Source organism: Oculina patagonica, chromosome 14 (assembly GCF_052425735.1).
Source record: "Oculina patagonica isolate OP01 chromosome 14, crgOcupat, whole genome shotgun sequence".
NCBI lineage: Eukaryota > Metazoa > Cnidaria > Anthozoa > Scleractinia > Oculinidae > Oculina > Oculina patagonica.
In genome coordinates this window covers 22,589,320-22,608,778 of record NC_135771.1, presented here as the reverse complement: position 1 = coordinate 22,608,778, position 19,459 = coordinate 22,589,320, and the positions used below count along the sequence as shown (strand labels likewise).

The 19,459-nt window shown below is 38.5% G+C and overlaps 1 protein-coding gene across 1 annotated transcript; it reads left to right on the top strand.

Moving 5' to 3' along the window:
- On the top strand, positions 1 to 18,095 carry LOC144639236 (protein wntless homolog). The gene is made up of 13 exons (XM_078498523.1): positions 1 to 341; positions 4,593 to 4,862; positions 5,731 to 5,858; positions 6,749 to 6,898; positions 7,493 to 7,629; positions 8,746 to 8,786; positions 9,735 to 9,862; positions 10,300 to 10,397; positions 13,789 to 13,852; positions 14,575 to 14,718; positions 15,459 to 15,597; positions 17,162 to 17,254; positions 17,900 to 18,095. The coding sequence occupies exons 1-13, from the start codon at positions 239 to 241 to the stop codon at positions 18,016 to 18,018; spliced, it is 1,614 nt and encodes a 537-aa protein (XP_078354649.1). The 5' UTR covers positions 1 to 238; the 3' UTR covers positions 18,019 to 18,095.
- The last annotated feature ends 1,364 nt before the right edge of the window (positions 18,096 to 19,459 follow it).

Here is a 19,459-nt window from a genome sequence, read left to right as displayed (position 1 = left end):
GCTTTCAAAAGAAAATGAACACCTTATTGATTCCTTTTCAAGAAGTATTGTTTTCAGCCCGACCCCGCAGGGTGTGAAGTAATAATGCATATCTGTGTTCTGATTGGTTAATGCTTTATTGAAAGTTTATTTTCGTGTTCATAAAAGTGGCGCGCTAGAGTCTCGTCGATGCGATTAATTTCAGAGCTCGATCCGGCGAGCGAGTTCCTACGAGAGGTAAACATTTCTGCTATACAAAATGGCCGTGATCTTGGAAACATTGAGTCTGCGACAATTGATAGCGTTCGCATTACTCTCGGTGGGCATTTTGGTGACGTTTTTTGCGGTCGGAGGGAAAATAGGTGAGTGGAAAAGTCAATGATTTTGTGTGAAAATATGCGGCTATACGAAGCGAATTTTTTTTAAGTAAAGCTGTTCGACTGTTTGAGTTGATACATGCTATAAGGCTTTCCGTCGCGATTTGTAACATTGCTTTTTCGAGGTATTCGTCGAGAAGCTGTTGTGTCTGTGGAATAGAAGATAGATTCTAGCTCAACTGAACGCTATTAAAATCGCCCAAAGTATCGATTTGAATTACTCGAGTGGTCGATGAAGAGAATTCTCTTATGAGCAACTTTATCATAAGTGGTAATTCATCAAACTTGGATTGAAATATACACAAATATACTGCCACTTTCGACCTAATGTAAAGATCATGAAAGAAAAGAAGCTAAAATCGTGGAACATGCGAATCCTGAGAAGTTGACAGCTATGTGTAGAATTTTCAGACTTGTGAGGTCATTTTATCGTGACCCTGGGCCTAATTTGATGATCACACGTTTTATCAAATTTTAGATGAGTCGTTTTATGAAATTTGAATTGTTGATTGAGTCAAAATTAATTGTAGTTCTCTACCTGGGGAATGTTAGAGAAACAAACAGCAATTACAAGTGATTATCGATTTAGGAGAGCTACAAAAATATTTTGTTTTGGCTTTTGAAGAATGGTTATAATTAACCTTGAGTGAAATAAATGATTTATTTTGATCGCCGTACAATAAGCTATTTTCATTTGTAGCAGCCTGCGGTATTATGGTGCGATTGTAATAGTTTTTTTGATGCTTGAGTAGGCATTAAGCAAAATGTACAGCCTGGTAGATAAATAAATAAATTATCTGCAGGTCTGATTTGGGGATATGAAGCAAGTGGGAATTCTAACAAGAGTATAATACTAGTAATACGTGACTCGCAGGGTCTCGCGAAGCTCTGGGTTGGGGAGGGAGTGGGGGTGTTATAAATAACCGGTTTTAACCGGTGATTTGTTATTGTTGCCTAGTAACGGACATGGCCGCGACACCCTCGTTCCCAGGGTCTACTCCGCTTTGAAAATGGCGGCTCTTTCTGGTTCGTAAAGAGGTATAAAGCGTTGGGAAGCGCAGGCTATTTTCAAAATCATCGACAAATTATTGGATATTCGCATTTTGGACATTTATTTCAGGGCATTAAAAAAAAAAAGAAGAACGAACGGCAGGAGGATTCGAACCCTCCGCCCGCGCGCCCCTGATGGCCATGAAAGGTTTATAGCCTGAATAGGCGTTGAGGGAGTATTATGTGGAAATCAGTGTTATTTTAATCCGAAAAGAAAAACAATAAAAATGAAAGGCTCAGGATTCGAACCCACAAAAAAAAAAAAAAAAGAAAAAAGAAAAACCTTAGCCGGATTCGAACCCACGCCCTCAGTCCCGAAGATCTGATTTGAAGTTCGACGCTCACACCGTGAGGCCACCAGCGCGCGGCCGTGTGACGTCATTTCCGCCAGACACCAAGCTCACAAATATGACCGTAAACTCCACACGAGATTTCATCCCGCCTGAGCCCTTTGAGGGACAAAATTATACACCCCGCTACGCTCGGCCTTCGGCCTCGCTTCGCGAGGAATTATTTCTTAACAGAGTTAGAGCTACGAGTTCCAGGCAAATATAGTTAGGGGCACTGGTCGAGGGTGGGGGGGGGAGGGGGGGGGGTGCAGTTCTCTCTTCAGTGGACTAAATTGTGGGGAGATCCCACTAAGGGGTATCATTTTCATGCTGGATCGAGATATGTAAAAGGTAGCGATTTCACTAGTATAGTATACTAATAATGGATGCTAATAATGGTCCAGCCACATACTGTAATGATTCGATTTAGCGCCCGGGCCGCTTATTTACTTTTGGCACCTTAAGGGAGGGCGCTAATTTGAGACAGTGCGCTTATTCAGGACAGGGTGCTAATTTAATTTTTTGAGAAACAACCAAATGTTCAAAACAAAACGTAAAATAACTAACAATAACAGAAACTGTAAGAGTTACAAATTGTTGAAAGTTCAGTTAATTTTAAAAGAATTGTTCATTTTAGCAGTAAAAAAATATGCGTGTACGGTACGGTGAATGTTCTTGAGTTTATCTATTCGATGTTGATGACTTCAGTAGGGGCAGTTATCCACAATAGGGGGCTTTTTAGAGTAGGGGCGCTAATAAGCATTGGGGTGCTTATTAGAATAGGGGCACCTATTGACAAAAACACATTCGAAGGGGGTCACTTATTTGGAAGGGGGCGCTTATTGGAAGGAGGGCGCTAAATCGAATCATTACGGTACAAGTACGTAATTCATTTCAAACCTCCTACAGCAGACACCTTTTTTAAGGGGATACTTTTTCTGGTCCTAAGGGTGTCCGTTTAAGGGAGGTTTGTCTGTATAAGGAAATCTCCGGTTTCCTTGGCAATGATAGTATAGAGTGTAATGGGTTAATTTGCCCCAACACAGAGATAAAGACATGGGCAAGAGTTTATTATTCCATATTGTTTTCAGTAAGTTCTCTCATCATTGACGAAATTAAACACATGTTCTTGTGTGTTAATAACAGACTTTACCTGAACCCAAGGCTGTGCTCTAAGGAAATTTTCTGGGAGCCCTTCGGGCTCCCAACCCTGCCAGGTAGGGTGCCCAGCCCTTCAGGTTGGTCGCCCAAATAATTAATTATTCAATTAATTTATTATTTAATTTATTAATATTATCTGTTTATATAAATTTAAAAAAAAATATATAACCAATTAAAATTTGTTGTTGATTTTATTTCAGCACACTCACTATTTGTGAGTCAAAAAATGTGATTCCAGTATGCTGTCATACGAACCTGAATTTTCGCGCAAAAATTAATTTCTACCTTTTCGTAATTTTTTACCTTATCTATTTATAAAACGCCTGAGAAGTTAGGGCAAAATCTTAATGAACTTTTCCGGTTTCGAAAGAGCCAAAAAATTTATGTTTTTGCGCTGATGATCAATAACTGCAATTTTTTATTTTTTTCTTACGCGAAGTGATTTACTATTTACGGCCACTGCATTTTACCTTTGTCCGACGCCTTTAACGTTAAATTCTTTAATAAATATTGATTCATTTATAAATCCATTAACTAAAAAAATTTTATCAGCTTTATAATCCGCTAATCCTTTTAATCTCCATTCTATATTAAATTTTTGATTTGTATTTTTCCCTCGACGCGCCGGAAGCGTATTATTCGTTGGGCTATTTTCCCTGAATTATCTGCAAAAATATTTTCTCCTCTACACTACATGTGGACGGCGAACAGGGGCGGTGCCCGGCCGGGCGACCAGTTTTCCGGTCGCCCGAGGCAAATGTTAGTCGCCTGAGGCGACCGGGCACCGCTAGAGCACAGCCTTGGAACCTATGTGTAGTGATAGGTGTGGTGGCCTAATGGTCTGGATCCGAGTCCTGGTTGGGCTCTGCATTGTGTTTGTGGGCAAGACACTTCACTCTCAAAGTCCCTCTCTTCACCCAGGTGTATAAATGGGTACTGGCAAATTTTATGCTGGGGGGTATTGCTGTCCTGGACTATCATCCCAACCAGGGGGGAGTAAAAATACTCCTTGTCACTTCATGCTACCTTAACTGGGATAATCAGTAAGACACTACCTCTCTGGAACCTCTATTTTCATTTGCCCGCTGTAAACACTACCTCTATTGTTATTCAAGGCTAGGGGCATTGTTGTCACCTGTTATCTATTGTTTTAAGAACCAATGAATTAGCTCGTTCTGAGAGGTAGTGGGCGACCCGGGATAATCACCGGCTTGGTGGGCCACTTGCCTTTAGTGCAGACTTTGCCCTACCCTTTGCCTTGTGAAATGGATGGACTTAAATTAATGATGAGAAAACTACATGTACATATTTACAAGCGGGGGCGGATCCAGGGGGAGGGGGTTGATTGGGTGGTTAGCCACCAGCCTTGATCCACAAGAAAACATGAAAATATAGAAAATAAGGACAGTGACACTGGGTAAGGTGTGGAAATCATTGAAAACTTTAGCTAAAATTGAGTTAAAATATTTGCTAACATTCTCCCCCTCCCATAAAAAAACCTGGGTCTAAAATAAAATACCGGTAGTAAACAAAATATTTGTTAACAGCTACCTCCCCCCCCCCCCCTTTGAAAGATCCTGGATCCGCTCCCGTACAAGAACTACATGGAATGATAAACTGTAACAATTGGGTTAATTTACCAATTAGGCTTGCTTTGTTAACCGTATCTTACAACATTTTATCAATCTCTTTACAGCTCCAGCCCCATCCACTGCTACACCACACATTGCAAACATTTGTGTTGCACCATCCGGGGCGTCTTCAAAGGACACTTTTTACGATCCTGCAGTATGTCATAGGCTCAATAACATAAAAGAAGCGGAAACTCAACACATCCGACCAGAGCAAATTGTGTTTGCAATTCGTTTTCCCCATCCTGGTCTTTCAATGTCTCGCTGGTTCCAATTCATAGCTACATCAATCAGGTTGGAGATTGAATATGCACCGGAATATCATTACGAAGGAGGTCAGTATGAAACAATAAACAGTGAGGGGAACATTGGGGTGGTGGGAGGGGGGGGGGCTGAACACAACAATATTCGGAAATTCCGAAATACCGCAATTTCATGGTAACCCTGCATACATGTAGCTGGTGGATTCGTTGATGCAATGGCAGAAAAAAAAAACAAGACAAAAACAAGCGGTGGGACAGTGAAAATGATGGCACGCCTTTTAACTGGCTATTAAAACAGCTCAATTGTATATTTAAATATGTGACAAAAAAGACTGTTTCAGCTTGCTTTCAAAATGCCCAGAAATGGCTAAAATGGTAATAAAAAAGTAAAGGATAAGTTTTTATTAATAATGACCATCATTGCCCAAAAAGCTAAAAGAAAATTTTCCCGCAGATTTGGAGAATACTGCAATTCTAGATTGAAATACTGCAAGAAAAACTGGCAATACCACAATACTGCAAACCCCAATGCCCCCTCAATTATATAATAATTATATAATTTATATTTTACTGTCAGTAATGTTCTGAAAGTAACAATCCTCATTACGTTCAGATTTAGCCGCCCTTTTGTAATTAATTTTGCTTTTTTGAGAGAGTTGCCACTTTCAGGAGGCTCGTTACTTTAAGTAGCTTATAAAACCACAATTACCGCAAATTATAAGAGAATTCCTGTGAGTTATACCTGAACACCAAGGAGTTTCAAAAATTTTTAAAAGTACTTTTTAGGGAGCTATACTTAAATGTACATGTTGCAGATTTGATTGTATCTTTTTTTATGAAATTCAATATTTTTCAGCATGTAGCTACATGTACATGAAGTTCCGTTATTGTTGGCTCTGGTTACCAACAAGATCTATAAAGTATTGTATTCCTTTTCCAGATAAAGAGGCGCCAACTTTTACATATGACGCAAACATGGCTTACAGAACTGCAACAAATGGAACATGGGAAAAATTTGCCGAAGCTCATGAAAGCAGGCCACTTATCTGCCATTTTACCAAATCAGAGGTAACCATAGAATGATGTACTTTCTACTACAGGATAATGTTCTTAACTAGTATACCAATATGGTAGAAAGGCTGCCAAAAGGGAAGAACAATCCTGTAAAATGCTTGCAGCAACTTTATGAATTGTACTATTTTTTTATGTCTAAAACGGTAAAGTATTGTAAAATAACTGAACTGAGATTTATTATTACAACAAGCCATATTTACAACGATATCGAGGAAAAATAAACATACAGTAAAAGAGACTTGTGGAAACTGATACTCTTTAATAAAACTATACTACTGTAGTAATAGCCAAAGGTTAGGTAGTGCAGGCAAGATCGATGCTAGGTGTCGTAGGATTAATAAAAGTTTAACAGACTTGTACTGTTACATAATTCTTTGGGAAATGATTTATGATTTAGTCTACCGACCCAAGAGCTCAGGAAGGATCCACTTTCGGTCATGTATGGTGACGCACAGCACTGGCAGTGGTTATGCAAAAAGTTTTACGCCAGGCTACTCCCCCTGCTGCGTGACACACAAAGTTTCGCGCAGGCCTTCACAATGTCAGTTTCAAGTTGCAAGTCACACCAGATATCACAGCAGTAAAATTAGACTGAAGAGAGTTTTGAGTTGATTCCAGTGAACTTTTTAACAAATTTTCCCTTAAAAGCAGAGTAATTTGTGTTTCAGTTAACTTCAAGATATCACTTGTTTGCTTGTATGCTGCAATTTCTTCCACCCTCCCCCCTTCCTCAATGTTGTCGATACCCTGAGTGTAGAAAGCAGTGTTCTTAGGGTAAACCATTTCCAGGGATTGGTTGGGTTGATTGGTTTGTGTTGTTAGAAAGATGAGATTTATTTTGAGATATATAAATTATACTAAATAATTTGCTTTTGTTGTTGTAGTCTGGAGGCGATGACGGTTTCTACAATTGCGAGGAAATCCCATTCTTTGAAATCGGTGCTGTACATTATGAAGAATACCTGGTCAATATAAGAATACCAGCTAGAAAAATAAACGACAAAATTGGAAAAGTCACGGAAATCAACTTTGTGGTGAGTTGCATGGAGGTAAAATCAGTGCATATACCGCTGTATGTGGTAGTTTACACACTCAGGCATTTATAGCCATATTGGTTTTAATACCATCCTGTAGTTAACTAAAAGAAAGAGAACTTTATGAAGCTTCAGAAACACTCACAAATCATATGGCTCATGCCCCTCCCACCTCTAGCTCAATATAGCTGTTCTCCATTAGAATTATATTGTTTGACATCTTAAAGTTGTGAAATGAAAAAACATATAAATTGCATGAATGCACTGTACATTGTGGGAGACACGGTGGCCTAATAGTTAGTGCACCAGACTCCGGATCAAGTGCTTTGAGTTTAAGCCCTGGCCGGGATCATTGTGTTGTGTTCTCGGGCAAGACACTTTACTCTCATAGTGGCCCTCTCCACTTAGTCTTAGGTGGGTACCCGCGTCATAATGCTAGGGGGATACCCTAGAATGGACTTGCATCCCATTCATGGGGGAGTAGAAAATTTATATTCCTAGCCGCTTAGTGCTACGGAATCTGGGATAAGCTCCAACAAGCATGGGCCACTTGGCTCGAGGCTTCCCTTACAGTACATTGTGTTCAATTTTTAGGAAATTCATCAAAATGGAGGTTTCACTAGAATGTGGTTTACAATCAAGACAATTGTTGGGCCAATTAGTATTATAATACTTATTTGGTTTGCTAAGAGAGTCAAGAAACTAAGCAGAGCTCCTGTTCTTCTTGAAAAGTAAGTATGAGCTGCATCTCATATACATGTAGTCTTATTCAAAATTAATGATCCTGTTTTAATTGAAGCATAACAAATCAAATTGTTTAGAAATGCTTTTGGCAGTGTGCCTACTTTACAGAGCCACTTGAAAGAAATTATTGGTCAATCTTTAGAGGCAACAGTTCTTTTGCAAAATTTGGAACCAATCAAAGGCAAATAGGGGTCTATTTACCGGTACTTGAGTTGTTATATTACCAACTCTTCAATACTGTCTATTCTTTACAGATCCTGTCCTGGGGGGCAAATTGTTCTTTAACTTCAAAACTTGTTTTAAGACTGGCAAACAGTAACCATTAAAAACCCCGGACGTGTAGAATTGAAACAATTCAGTCTCTTTAGGTGTCTGCATTTTCATTATGCTGTTAAATTTGTTGTCAGTACATTGTCTAGATGCTTTAATATTATTGGTCCATTTATGAAAAAAGTCACTGTCCTTTGTTCTCAGTCGCATCTGTTTTGGCTTCCACTGACGCAGTTTTTTTTTTTTTTTTTTTTTTAATTTTTATTGATATTTTTACACAAAGCTTACAAAACAAAAAAGACAAACAACAACAAAAAAGAACTAATACAGGTACCCTAATTACAATACATTACAAATTCTTGCTCGGCTTACAATACTGATACAAATGCCACTCTACTTACAAAATATAGCTACACTACTAAAAGATACAGTATATAAATATTTGTTATAAATTATGTGCAAAAATAAGACAAAAAAGAAAAGAAAAACTGCATTAAAAAACAAAGAAAAATTGTTAACTAAGGTCAAAAAGTCAAAAACAAAAGCATCAACTTAGGCTTACTTAACTATTGTTAATATCAACATCGAGAAAGCCAAAAGAGAAGATGATCCCACTTTTTGTAATGATTAATTAGAATTCCATTCTTGTTTGCTATATATAATTCCAATTTATAGGTTGCTGCCACTGGCCCAGTTGCTGCCACTGGCCCAGTTGAAGTAGTTGCAAGCACTGTAATAATCGCTGGAGTAGGTACAATGTACATGTAGGTATTTTACAACAAATCAACTTCCAGCTGATGCAAATTAATTTTTCCTTCTGTTAATTTTTGCAGGGCACTTTTTGCATTGGGTGTTGCTACAGCATTTATGAACTGTAAGTTTCAACAAACAGTGATTTGAATACATTTGAATACTTGAAAGATGACAAACGTTTGAATCGAAAAGTTTAGAGTGCAAGACTTTCGATTTGTCTTTCATCGAATCCTTCTTATGGGTGTTCTTAACACTCAGGCTTTTAGCCAGGTGGGAGTCCAGGAGTCCTATGGACAGCCACTAGAGAAAATTAATATGAATAACTGTATACTGAGGTTTTTCTTTATCAAATTTGGAAATCTTTAGATACCTTTGCACTCATAACTGCAGAAAAACACCTTGTATGCTCCTCAGGCCCTCCTAAAGGCCCCGGGGGGGGGGGGGGGTACTCCCATAAATTTCGGATAGGGGTGTGCCGCCAAGGTTCTTAAACCCTGACCCTATTTAAGGATAAAGAAAGCGAAAATTGATACCCTATTTAAGGCCCAAAACCGAAAAATGACACCCTATTCAAGGGGAGGAGAAGCATTCCGTGACGACCCAAATAACGGCTAACCGCTTACGGCAAGATACAAATCTTTATAAAATCGCTTTACTAATACCTGAACAGAAAATTCATTTTTAAGATACCTTTTTTTCGTTTAGCTGGGCGTTTATTTTAGCTAATAAAATTTAGGTACCCTATCTAAGGATCACACCAGGAACACATTGTCAAAAGGAGCAAAAATGATACCCTATTTAAGGACTGAGAACCTCAAAAACCATACCCTATCGGGCGGCACATACCTATATAGGTCACATATGGGAGTACCCTCCCCCCCCCCCCCCTCCCGGGCTATAGGGACAAAGTCAGGCCTTATAAAAATTTTGGAGTCCCACTTCTTAAATCCTGGCTAAAAGCCTGATCCTTAATTTTTGAATGATGGTTCATGGACTATTAAAAATGCTTATTATTATGTTAATAGTAATAATTATTATTGTTATTAATTATAATTTATCATCTTTTCAGTTCCCTTTGAGTGGCTGACCTTGTGGTTGAACATGCCGTTTATGTTGCTGTTTTCTGACATACGTCAAGGATTGTTCTACGGCATGCTCATGTGCTTTTGGATAATTTTCACTGGCGAGCATCTAGTGGTATGTTATTAAATACTAACAAATTTATAAGGAAAATGACATAAATATACATAACTAAAAAATACAAAATTAAAGAAAAAGGCAAAGGTATTTCCCAAAGGGGAGAACATGAACTGGACATGAGTACGCATGCGAGGCACTTCCCATATTAAAAATCTATTTAGTACCTATTTACAAAGGAAAAATAAATTTAAAAAGCAAAGAAATATATTAATTTAGTTGGCACTCAGTTTTTTTGTTTTGAAATCCCACAAATCTGATTGTTGGGTTCGTCCACTGTTTTCTATGTGCTGATTCTGCTAGTACCCCAAATCCATATCCCAGTGCCACTGTGGCAAAAATTGCATACACTTTTGCATTTCTCAGATGTAACATAAATAGAACTTTTATAGCAACCAGTAGAATTTATGTTACTAATTAAAGTTTGTTTTTATTAGGACCAGCCAGAAAGAAACAGGCTCAAGTCATACTGGAAGCAGATCGGTGCAATTGGATTAGGATGTGTCTCTTTGCTTGTTTTCGACTTCTGTGAGAGGTATGTCTATTCCTGACTCTGAGTGTCCAGGAAGTTGGGAGGGGAGAGGGTGCATGATACGCAATGAAAATTTTGGTGGGAGTATGCATCCCGCATCTTGAAACAGCTAGCCTATTTTAGATCAATATGCAATTTTACAAGGGTGTTACGAAAACTAAGACCCTCGAAAACGAAGACCTAAGACCTAAGACCCGGTCTTAGTTTTCGTAGTACGAAAACTAAGACCCCAGGTCTTAGTTTTCGTACTACGAAAATTAAGACCCCAGGTCTTAGTTTTCGTACTACGAAAACTAAGACCCTATATTAAAATCAGAAAAACCATTGAAATAACTATTGTAGACGTACAATGAGCACCAGTAACTGTTATTTTAGCTTTTAATATGTGAGACACTTCGCGCGTAGTGTTTTCTTGGTCTTTCTTCAGTCATTACTCCTTTCGGCTCTTGGCTTTGTTTTTCTACGCAATCGTGTGCGATGAGTGCTAGTTTGCAACAAATTTCCCCGTCGAAAGAGCGATAGGAATAGTTTAGGGCCTCAATAGGTTTAAGCAAGCTGAATTCGGGCGCGTACTCTCTTTGTTGCGTGACAGAAGTGTACAATAAAAGAACATGATCTTCGAAATTGTTGTTGGTGGTGTGACCGAACAATAGCTTGCTTTCAGCCATTGAGGTCGAAGGTCGGCTATCGCACGTGAGGCAGAAGTAAACATTTTGGCGCGAAACTTGAGACACATGTTTAGATCGAGGGGTAAAATTTGCAGCTATGTCGGTTTTTCGAAAGTTTAAGCTTCCTCAGCTATTACGGTATTCCAATCAAAAATGACCTTCTTCCGTTAGGAAAAAGATCTGCTAACTGTGTAGCGCATGCAAAACAAGATAAAACAGTTATTCAAAGAACATGTTCTTTTATTGTACACTTCTGTCACGCAACAAAGAGAGTACGCGCCCGAATTCAGCTTGCTTAAACCTATTGAGGCCCTAAACTATTCCTATCGCTCTTTCGACGGGGAAATTTGTTGCAAACTAGCACTCATCGCACACGATTGCGTAGAAAAACAAAGCCAAGAGCCGAAAGGAGTAATGACTGAAGAAAGACCAAGAAAACACTACGCGCGAAGTGTCTCACATATTAAAAGCTAAAATAACAGTTACTGGTGCTCATTGTACGTCTACAATAGTTATTTCAATGGTTTTTCTGATTTTAATATAGGGTCTTAGTTTTCGTAGTACGAAAACTAAGACCTGGGGTCTTAATTTTCGTAGTACGAAAACTAAGACCTGGGGTCTTAGTTTTCGTACTACGAAAACTAAGACCGGGTCTTAGGTCTTAGGTCTTCGTTTTCGAGGGTCTTAGTTTTCGTAACACCCAATTTTACAACCCATTTTCAGACATACTGTAAGGGGTGGGGAATGGTCCTTCAAAAAATGCGTGTCTAGCAAAATTTTAGCCAAATTTCAGGGGACTCATAGTCATGAAATTTTTCTTTAACGCCTTCTCAGAGTCTCGATTTCCTTTGCAAGACAAAAAAGGTCTTGGGCTCGCAGAAAAGATATCAGCCTTGCCGTCTCACAAAGTCTCGCATTTACCATTGGACACCCCTACTGTACCCAAAAACCGATAATCTGTTTTCAGGCCTCTTACATTAGTACGCATCTGATACATATAGTTAGGGCTTCAAAGTCCTTTATGTTAAAAGGAAAAATTCTGGCCAACCCCATTTCAGACCAAAAAGGCAAACTAAACAAAGCCTACATGTATGTATAGCTGTACCCACCCACCTGGGTGGGGTGGTAGGTAAACAAGTCCCTCCCGGCCCCCTCCCCTCCTGTTCATAACCTTTTCTAACTACTTTATGGATGCCTGAATCAAGTGTGAAATAGTTTGAATTTGTAAATAATAAATTAATTTAGATTAGAAATGAACCAATAAATATTCATAATGTAGCTATGTAATATTTTTTCCTCCCTAAAAATTTTATATCAATTTTCTTACTTTATATGAATTTCTGATTTTACACTTTTAAACACCAGGAAGAAACCTTTTGAAAACAAAAACAAAGAATTCAGAATTTTGATAGCCATGCCTTTAGGCAAAGTATAGTTTCACTTGCAAATTAAGATGAAAACATGTTTCCCCTTTAACCATGTGTGTAACTAAGCCTTTTTAATGCATACAAAAAGGATTTTTAAAATACTTACGTGTTGTTCCAATATAGTGGATTGGTAGATCCATTGAAGAGTGTTTTTTACCATGATTTTAGTCGTCTGTCCAAGATGGCGCCAGTTCTATCGCTTCCCTGTAAAATTGAAGTTAATATTGTAATTATTAGCTTATATTTGCCAACGAAAGTTCAATATTGCCATTCAGATAGTTACAATCGCAGATTTAAATCATTTCATCTTTGATTGAAAACACTGATACATGAAGATGAAGAGTTTTGTTTAGAACTTAAAGTCTGCATGAAGTTTAAAACTTGCCTTCGACGGTAATCAAAATGCAATGTCTGTGTTTTCACGTTTTTCCGTAGCTGACATTTTACAAGGTCAATGGCACTAAATCGGAACGTTATCCTGCAGATTTTCTTTTCAGTTTATCTGTCAAATTCAAGACTTAATTCATACATAGCGTAAAAAACTCCTACCTTCATATTCGGCGTAGCCAGTTAAAAAACCTTCATGTCGTAGACAGAAATCTTTGACACGTTTATAGGATTTCTTCCCTTGTTGACTATATTCGAACTTTCTTTCGCCGGAAGCCGTTCGATATTGGAAGTGTTTTTACTCATGTAAACACTTAAAGATTTGAAATTCCTTAGCTCTTTGTAGTCTTTGTACAGTATATTATTGTAGCTGACTAATGTGCACGGTCACCATTTTTTCGGCGTTGGCACGCTTTCGCGCCAATTTCGTGCGCACGCCTTCTTTGCACTAATTGGGCTTCCTTTGCGAATCAACCTGTTTGCGAATTGAAAGGGTTTCCTTTTAGGGGTAGATCATTGGATTTTTGATGGGGAGGGGGTTGTGCAAATACCCCCCAAAAAATATCGATCAAGGCCTACTGAGTCGAAAACAAATCGAGCAAAGCTGCTATGAAAAAAAAATAATAACCTGTAAGGCTGGGAAAATTGTATAAAAAGAATCGAGCAGCTAAAATTCATGCAACCCCCCATCAAAAATCTAATGATCCAGCCCTTACTGCATTTATTACCGCTTAAAATTATTCAAGAATTTTCATTTTTCCCCTGTTTATTTTTTATTGCCGTCTGTTATCTATCCACATTTATCTACATGCATAACCAAAGAATCCATTTTTTATTCATTAATTCGATATTTTTGGTGCGAGCTAGCTTTTAGTATTCACATTTGTGTATGTATCTTATTTGTCATTTCAGGGGCTATCAGCTACATAATCCATTCTACTCAATCTGGGCGACGAAACTTGGAAGCGACCTGGCTGTATCCTTTCATATAATGGCAACAATAGCATAGAGTCGACAGAACGTCGTAGAAACGCGCGCTCGAATAGTTTCCGAATCAAAATATGGTATGAACACGCGCGAGTACTCCTGACAGACAGTTCTCTCGGTGACAGTCTCTCTCGGTAACAAACCTAGCGACCTCTGCCGAAAAACTGCGGGCTCAAACAATGTTTCATTGTATTTTTGACTACAGTTGTCACTGTTGAGTTAAGTGAAACTTAATGTTTGGAAAGACATTACTTCTATGGATCTAAATGACAGAACCATAGCTTGAAATGAGTGGAACCCAACCAAATCCTTCTCTCGAGCGTTAAAATTTAAAGCCTTTAAATTTTAACGCTCGAGAGAAGGATTTGGTTACAAGCAAACAAGATGGCATTCCGTTTCAATCTTCGTCGCTTTTGGCCATCCGTACCTTCTTTTGTATTGCTGTGTCATTAAAATGTTTCTTTACTGCTTTTAAGAGATTATTTTTATATTTCAACAAATTTGATGGTCATTTCCCATGCCTAAAGTTAGCTTAAATCCGTGTCACAGTCCCTCGAAGTGGAACTGACTTTTTGATTCTGCTTCATTTCAAAGATAAATTCACCTTTATTATACTAAAACCTAGCTAAAGTAACCGTTAAAAATATTTTCTTAAAAACATAAATGATTTGTAGGTTTTCATCAACAGTTAATCTTCTTAACTCGATGCAGTACGCCTTTATCATTTTCGCCGCTGTCTGTGCTTGTTTGTACTTCCTTTTCCTTTGTGTTATGATATTCAGAGTGTTCTGGAATATCCGCGGCAAAAGAGCTGCTATTCCGACTATGTCTCGGGCGAGGCAGCTACAATATCAGGTAGGTAAACACTACGAAAACGAGGGTTGACGAGCGTTCACGAGAGTTGACGAGTCTGACGAGAGTTTACGGGAGTTGGTGAGAGCTGACGAGAGTTGACGAGAATCGAAGAGGGTTGTCGAAAGGCGACGAGGGTTGTCGAAAGTCGACGAGAGTTGACGAAAGTAGACGAGAGTTGACGAGGATTGACGAGGGTCGACGAGAGTTGTCAAGGGTTGACGAATGTTGACGAGGGCTTGCGAGAGTTGTCGAGAGTTAACGAGGGTTGACGAAAGTAGACGAGAGTTGTCAAAGATGGACGAAGGTCGACGAGAGTTGTCAAGGGTTGACGAATGTTGACCAGGGCTCGCGAGAGTTAACGACAGTTGTCGAGAGTTAACGAGGGTTCGCGAGAGTTAACGAGAGTTGTCGAGAGTAAACGAGGGTTCGCGAGAGTTAACGAGAGTTGTCAAGAATTAACGAGGGTTGCCGAGGGTTCACGGAAGTTCACGAGAGTTGACCGATTTGATGAGAGTTGCACGAAAGAGTAAAAAACGTGTGTCGTTTTTTTACGAGAGTTGTCGATGGTTAGCGAAGTCAAAGGTCTTTCCGCCAAATGGAACTCGCTTGCGCTCTCATCACATGAAGATAATTTTACTTTTTGCACACTGTCAGCTTGTTTAGAGACGACTGTTGTACCAGTTAACTCCATGACTCAAGAAACTGTTGTTTAGAATTTTTCCTTTCTATTTTCTTTATAGGGCTTGATTTACCGTTTTGAGTTCCTGATGGTGGTTACAGTCCTGTGCGCTGGGCTCACTGTGGTGTTCTTTATCATTAGTAGTGTGAACGAAGCTCAGTGGAAATTTGGAGATGAAGAATCGACTGTTGAGATTTCAAGTAAGAAATAGTAAAGGAAAAAATGCGTAAAAACGAAAGTTTTCTTTTTACGGGCTTACCCCGCTCAAGAAAAGTCTGAAATTCGACCCAAAAATTCCATACTGATGACGTTTCGCTACAGAGATCCGTGCAGTGTCTTTGATTGGTTGTTACTTTCGCGCGAAAATTCAAAAACTGAACAACAACCAATCAGAGACACTGCATGGATCTGTAATAGAGCTACGTCATCACAGCATCGAATTTTCGGCTCGAATATAAGACGTTCCTTGAGCGGTTTGCTAAGGCTACGGAAAATTGAATACTACACAAATTGTAAAGCAGTAGCCGACTGGTCCGCCTGCCTCCAGTTTGGATTCTTTATAGTGGATTAGTTTCTGTTCAGTTTACTTTTGTTTCAACTGTTTTCTTTTGTGTGGTGACTGACTGACTGACTGACTGACTGACTGACTGACATTGATTGATTGATTGATTGATTGATTGATTGATTGATTGATTGATTGATTGATTGATTGGCTGGCTGACTGACTGGCTGACTGATTGTCTGACTGACTCACTGGCTGTCTGACTGACTGCCTGACTGACTGACTGATTCACTCACTCACTGAAAAATTTACACACAAGGAAGTTAAAAAGAGCTATGAATTTGAGAATTACCTAACAACAGTTAAAAACCCAGCGCACAGAATAAGCCTGACAAAGCTTAGATTAGGATGTCATACATTACGAATACAGACTGGAAAATATGAAAATAAAGGAGCATCAATCCCAGTAGAGCAAAGAACATGCTTGGTATGTAAACAAAATTGTGTAGAAGACGAAAAACATTTTTTGATGTGTTGCCAGGGATTTACAACAATAAGACATGAATTATGTTCACATTTCAAAGGTTGATGTAAGGTACATATATTTAAGTGAGAACGAGAGGATTAAGTACCTACTTAGAGCTGACAATGAACATACATCAAAAATAATAGGTAAATATATACATTCAATGTTTCAAAAAAGGAAAGAGCTTCTTAACTTACAAGCACAATGAACATTATAATTTATTTAATTTTTACATATATTGACATTATGAGTTGTATAAGAATCAAATTTTTGTTATTTCTTAAATGTATTAGTAAATGTTAAAACCTTTGTTGTAAACAGACCAATACCTCCCTTTGGAGAGTAAGGCGCAATAAAGATATACTATTACTATTACTATTACTCACTCACTCACTCACTGTCTGACTGACTGATTGACTGACTGTCTGACTGAATATCTGACCGACTGACTCACTGACCCACTCACTGACTGACTGTCTGACTGACTGACTGACTGACTGACTGACTGACTGCACGCTCACTGACTGACTGACTGACTGACTGACTGACTGACATGACTGACTGGCTCACTGACTGACTGACTGACTGACTGACTGTCTGACTGACTCACTGACTCACTGACTGACTCACTGACTGACTGACTGGCTGACTCACTGACTGACTCACTGACTGACTGACTGACCGACTGACTGGCTGATTGGTTGATTGATTAATTGATTGATGTTTTTTCCCACAGGTGCACTTTTCACTGGAATCTATGGCATGTGGAATACGTACGTGTTTTCAATGGTTTTCTTGTACGCGCCGTCGCATGCTATCCCAGCCACAGGTAAATAACTACCGTAACTTACGGCAGAACGGCCTTCATAGTTTTACTTTTGCTAAATCCGACTGAAACTGGTTCAAGAATGTCGTCTAAATGAATGCTAGTTGAAAACCAATCATGAATTAGTGTCATATGCGCTTTTGCTGTGCGTGCCTGGTTGCCACGCACAAATCACTGACGTGTTTCTGATTTCTTTGTTTCGCTGTTGCTGGGTGCACTATTGACTCTAATCATTGGAAAGCTAAAGCAAACGGCAACGAGAAAGTCACCAAACAAGAGTTAATAAGTTAAACTACAGGGGTGCACGTGTGTTATGAGTCTTGGTACAATTCTTAGCTGTCCTCTTCAAAACAGCAACAACTTGAACTCGCAAAATTTATAGGATTATGGAGAACATGAACCGCGGCGGGTAATTTTCTAAATTTCGTAAGACTAAGTAAAGTATGCTTCCCTTTTACAACGACTGTGACTGTTAATTCTATCTATGCACTTCTAAAGCGTTCTTGATCTGCATGTACAAGAATATCTTATAACTGTACAAACAAATGAATGAGCGAACGGACGGACGGACGAACTGTACGAACGAACGAAGAAACGACACAATTGTACGTAGCACGATAAATCAATGTTTTTTACTTTTCGTTGCAGATAACCCAGAGGAACATGAGAGACTTGAACTGCGAAGTCGCACGGAGGTGCGTGTTACAGAAGGCGAGACAGAGGAGTCCATTGTTTACCAATTCACTGGAAAAACTGCGAGAGAATAACTTAATATATAATGAAGCAATGAAGGAGGGTGTGACTAAATGTGCTTCACGCGAACAACTTACGGAGAAGGACTGTAGCGAGTATCAGTTGTTATACAATTAATTTAGTACGCTTGTTTGTATTTTTGTCTTTTTTTTTTCGGTGTATATAAGCTAAGTTAAGCTACAACAACAAGCTTGAAGGGTTTTTCATGTGAGTGTAAAGGATTTCAGTATTCATGTTCTACAGTTTTATGTGACTCAATGTTATATGGGGTTTGGATGTCGAATACTGTCTACCGTGAAATTTGACTTCAGTGCTGTTTAGCAGTAGTCTTTAAAAGCTAACGAAAATTAGCAAAATGTCGATAAGTGAACAAATGTGATTAGGAAAAAAACATTCATTTTGTTGGCAAATTTACTGGTGGTCAACTGGTCTAGGATGCAGGATAGATTAAACTGCATGTTGCATTAAATGTACTAGCTGTTCACTTTACTTTATATATAATGCATTTGCCTAGCTTGCGTGAATCTTCGGAAAACCAGGAGCAATTAGTCGAGGCGGGACGAAGAAAACCGCGCGGCGATATCCGGCGCGACGAATGTTTATCGATTTTTCTGCTTTGTTTACTTCGTCTCGCCCCGACTAATTGTTCGTTAGTTCCCGAGTAAAAGTTCGTGCACGTCATTTTCTCTCAGAAGCCTGGTATAATTTCTGAGCATGTCCAGAAATGAATGTAAGAATACTGAAAAACCAGTAATGAACTTTAAGAACTTTTAAAATAAATGCTATAGTCTTTTTCGGGCTAAATACATACCAGTATCTTATTTAACAAGAAATTTTCGCCACATCAATTTTCCCCTTTGTCGCAATTTTTCCTTTTGATATGTTTTGCTTTTTGCGAAAATTTCATGATACGAGAATAAAATCGCCGTTTGTAGTACTTCGATGTGAATTCATAGTGTCAGAAGTGAAATAAAATAAAACTATTAATTTTCAACATTGGTTATGAATTTTCTTTAAGTACATCAAGAGGCTTTTTCTTTTGTCAATGAATCAATCATTATGAACTCAAAAGTCAAATCAATACGCTGTAATTGATTTGAAAAACGAGGGAAAACGAATGCAGCCATCTAAAACAAAGAAAATTATAGTTTGTAATACATTTTAGGGATAAATGGCAAAAAAAAAATAATTATGTAGTAAGCATTTTTTTAATTTCATTGTGAGAGTACTTTGGCCGCCTTTTAATGCGGGATATAGAAGCATTTGATTAAATTTTTTTTGATATACTGAAAATATAACCGAAACAAAACTTATAGAACAAATGTTTTTCATTGATTTTTAAACGATTAAAAAGTGTTATAGGGAAATTATTCCCTCAACTTTTACTTGTAGAGCGACTTTCGATTGAGTGCCGTAAAACGAAAACCAAAGTAATCACTCTGGCCAATCACAAAG

Bases quoted from the DNA above. Each gene is read 5' to 3' on its own strand.
- LOC144639236 (XM_078498523.1), top strand. From the start codon at position 239: ATGGCCGTGATCTTGGAAACATTGAGTCTGCGACAATTGATAGCGTTC. The intron at 7,630-8,745 runs GTAAGTATGAGC...TAATTTTTGCAG, and splicing joins GCTCCTGTTCTTCTTGAAAA to GGCACTTTTTGCATTGGGTG. The intron at 9,863-10,299 runs GTATGTTATTAA...TGTTTTTATTAG, and splicing joins TCACTGGCGAGCATCTAGTG to GACCAGCCAGAAAGAAACAG.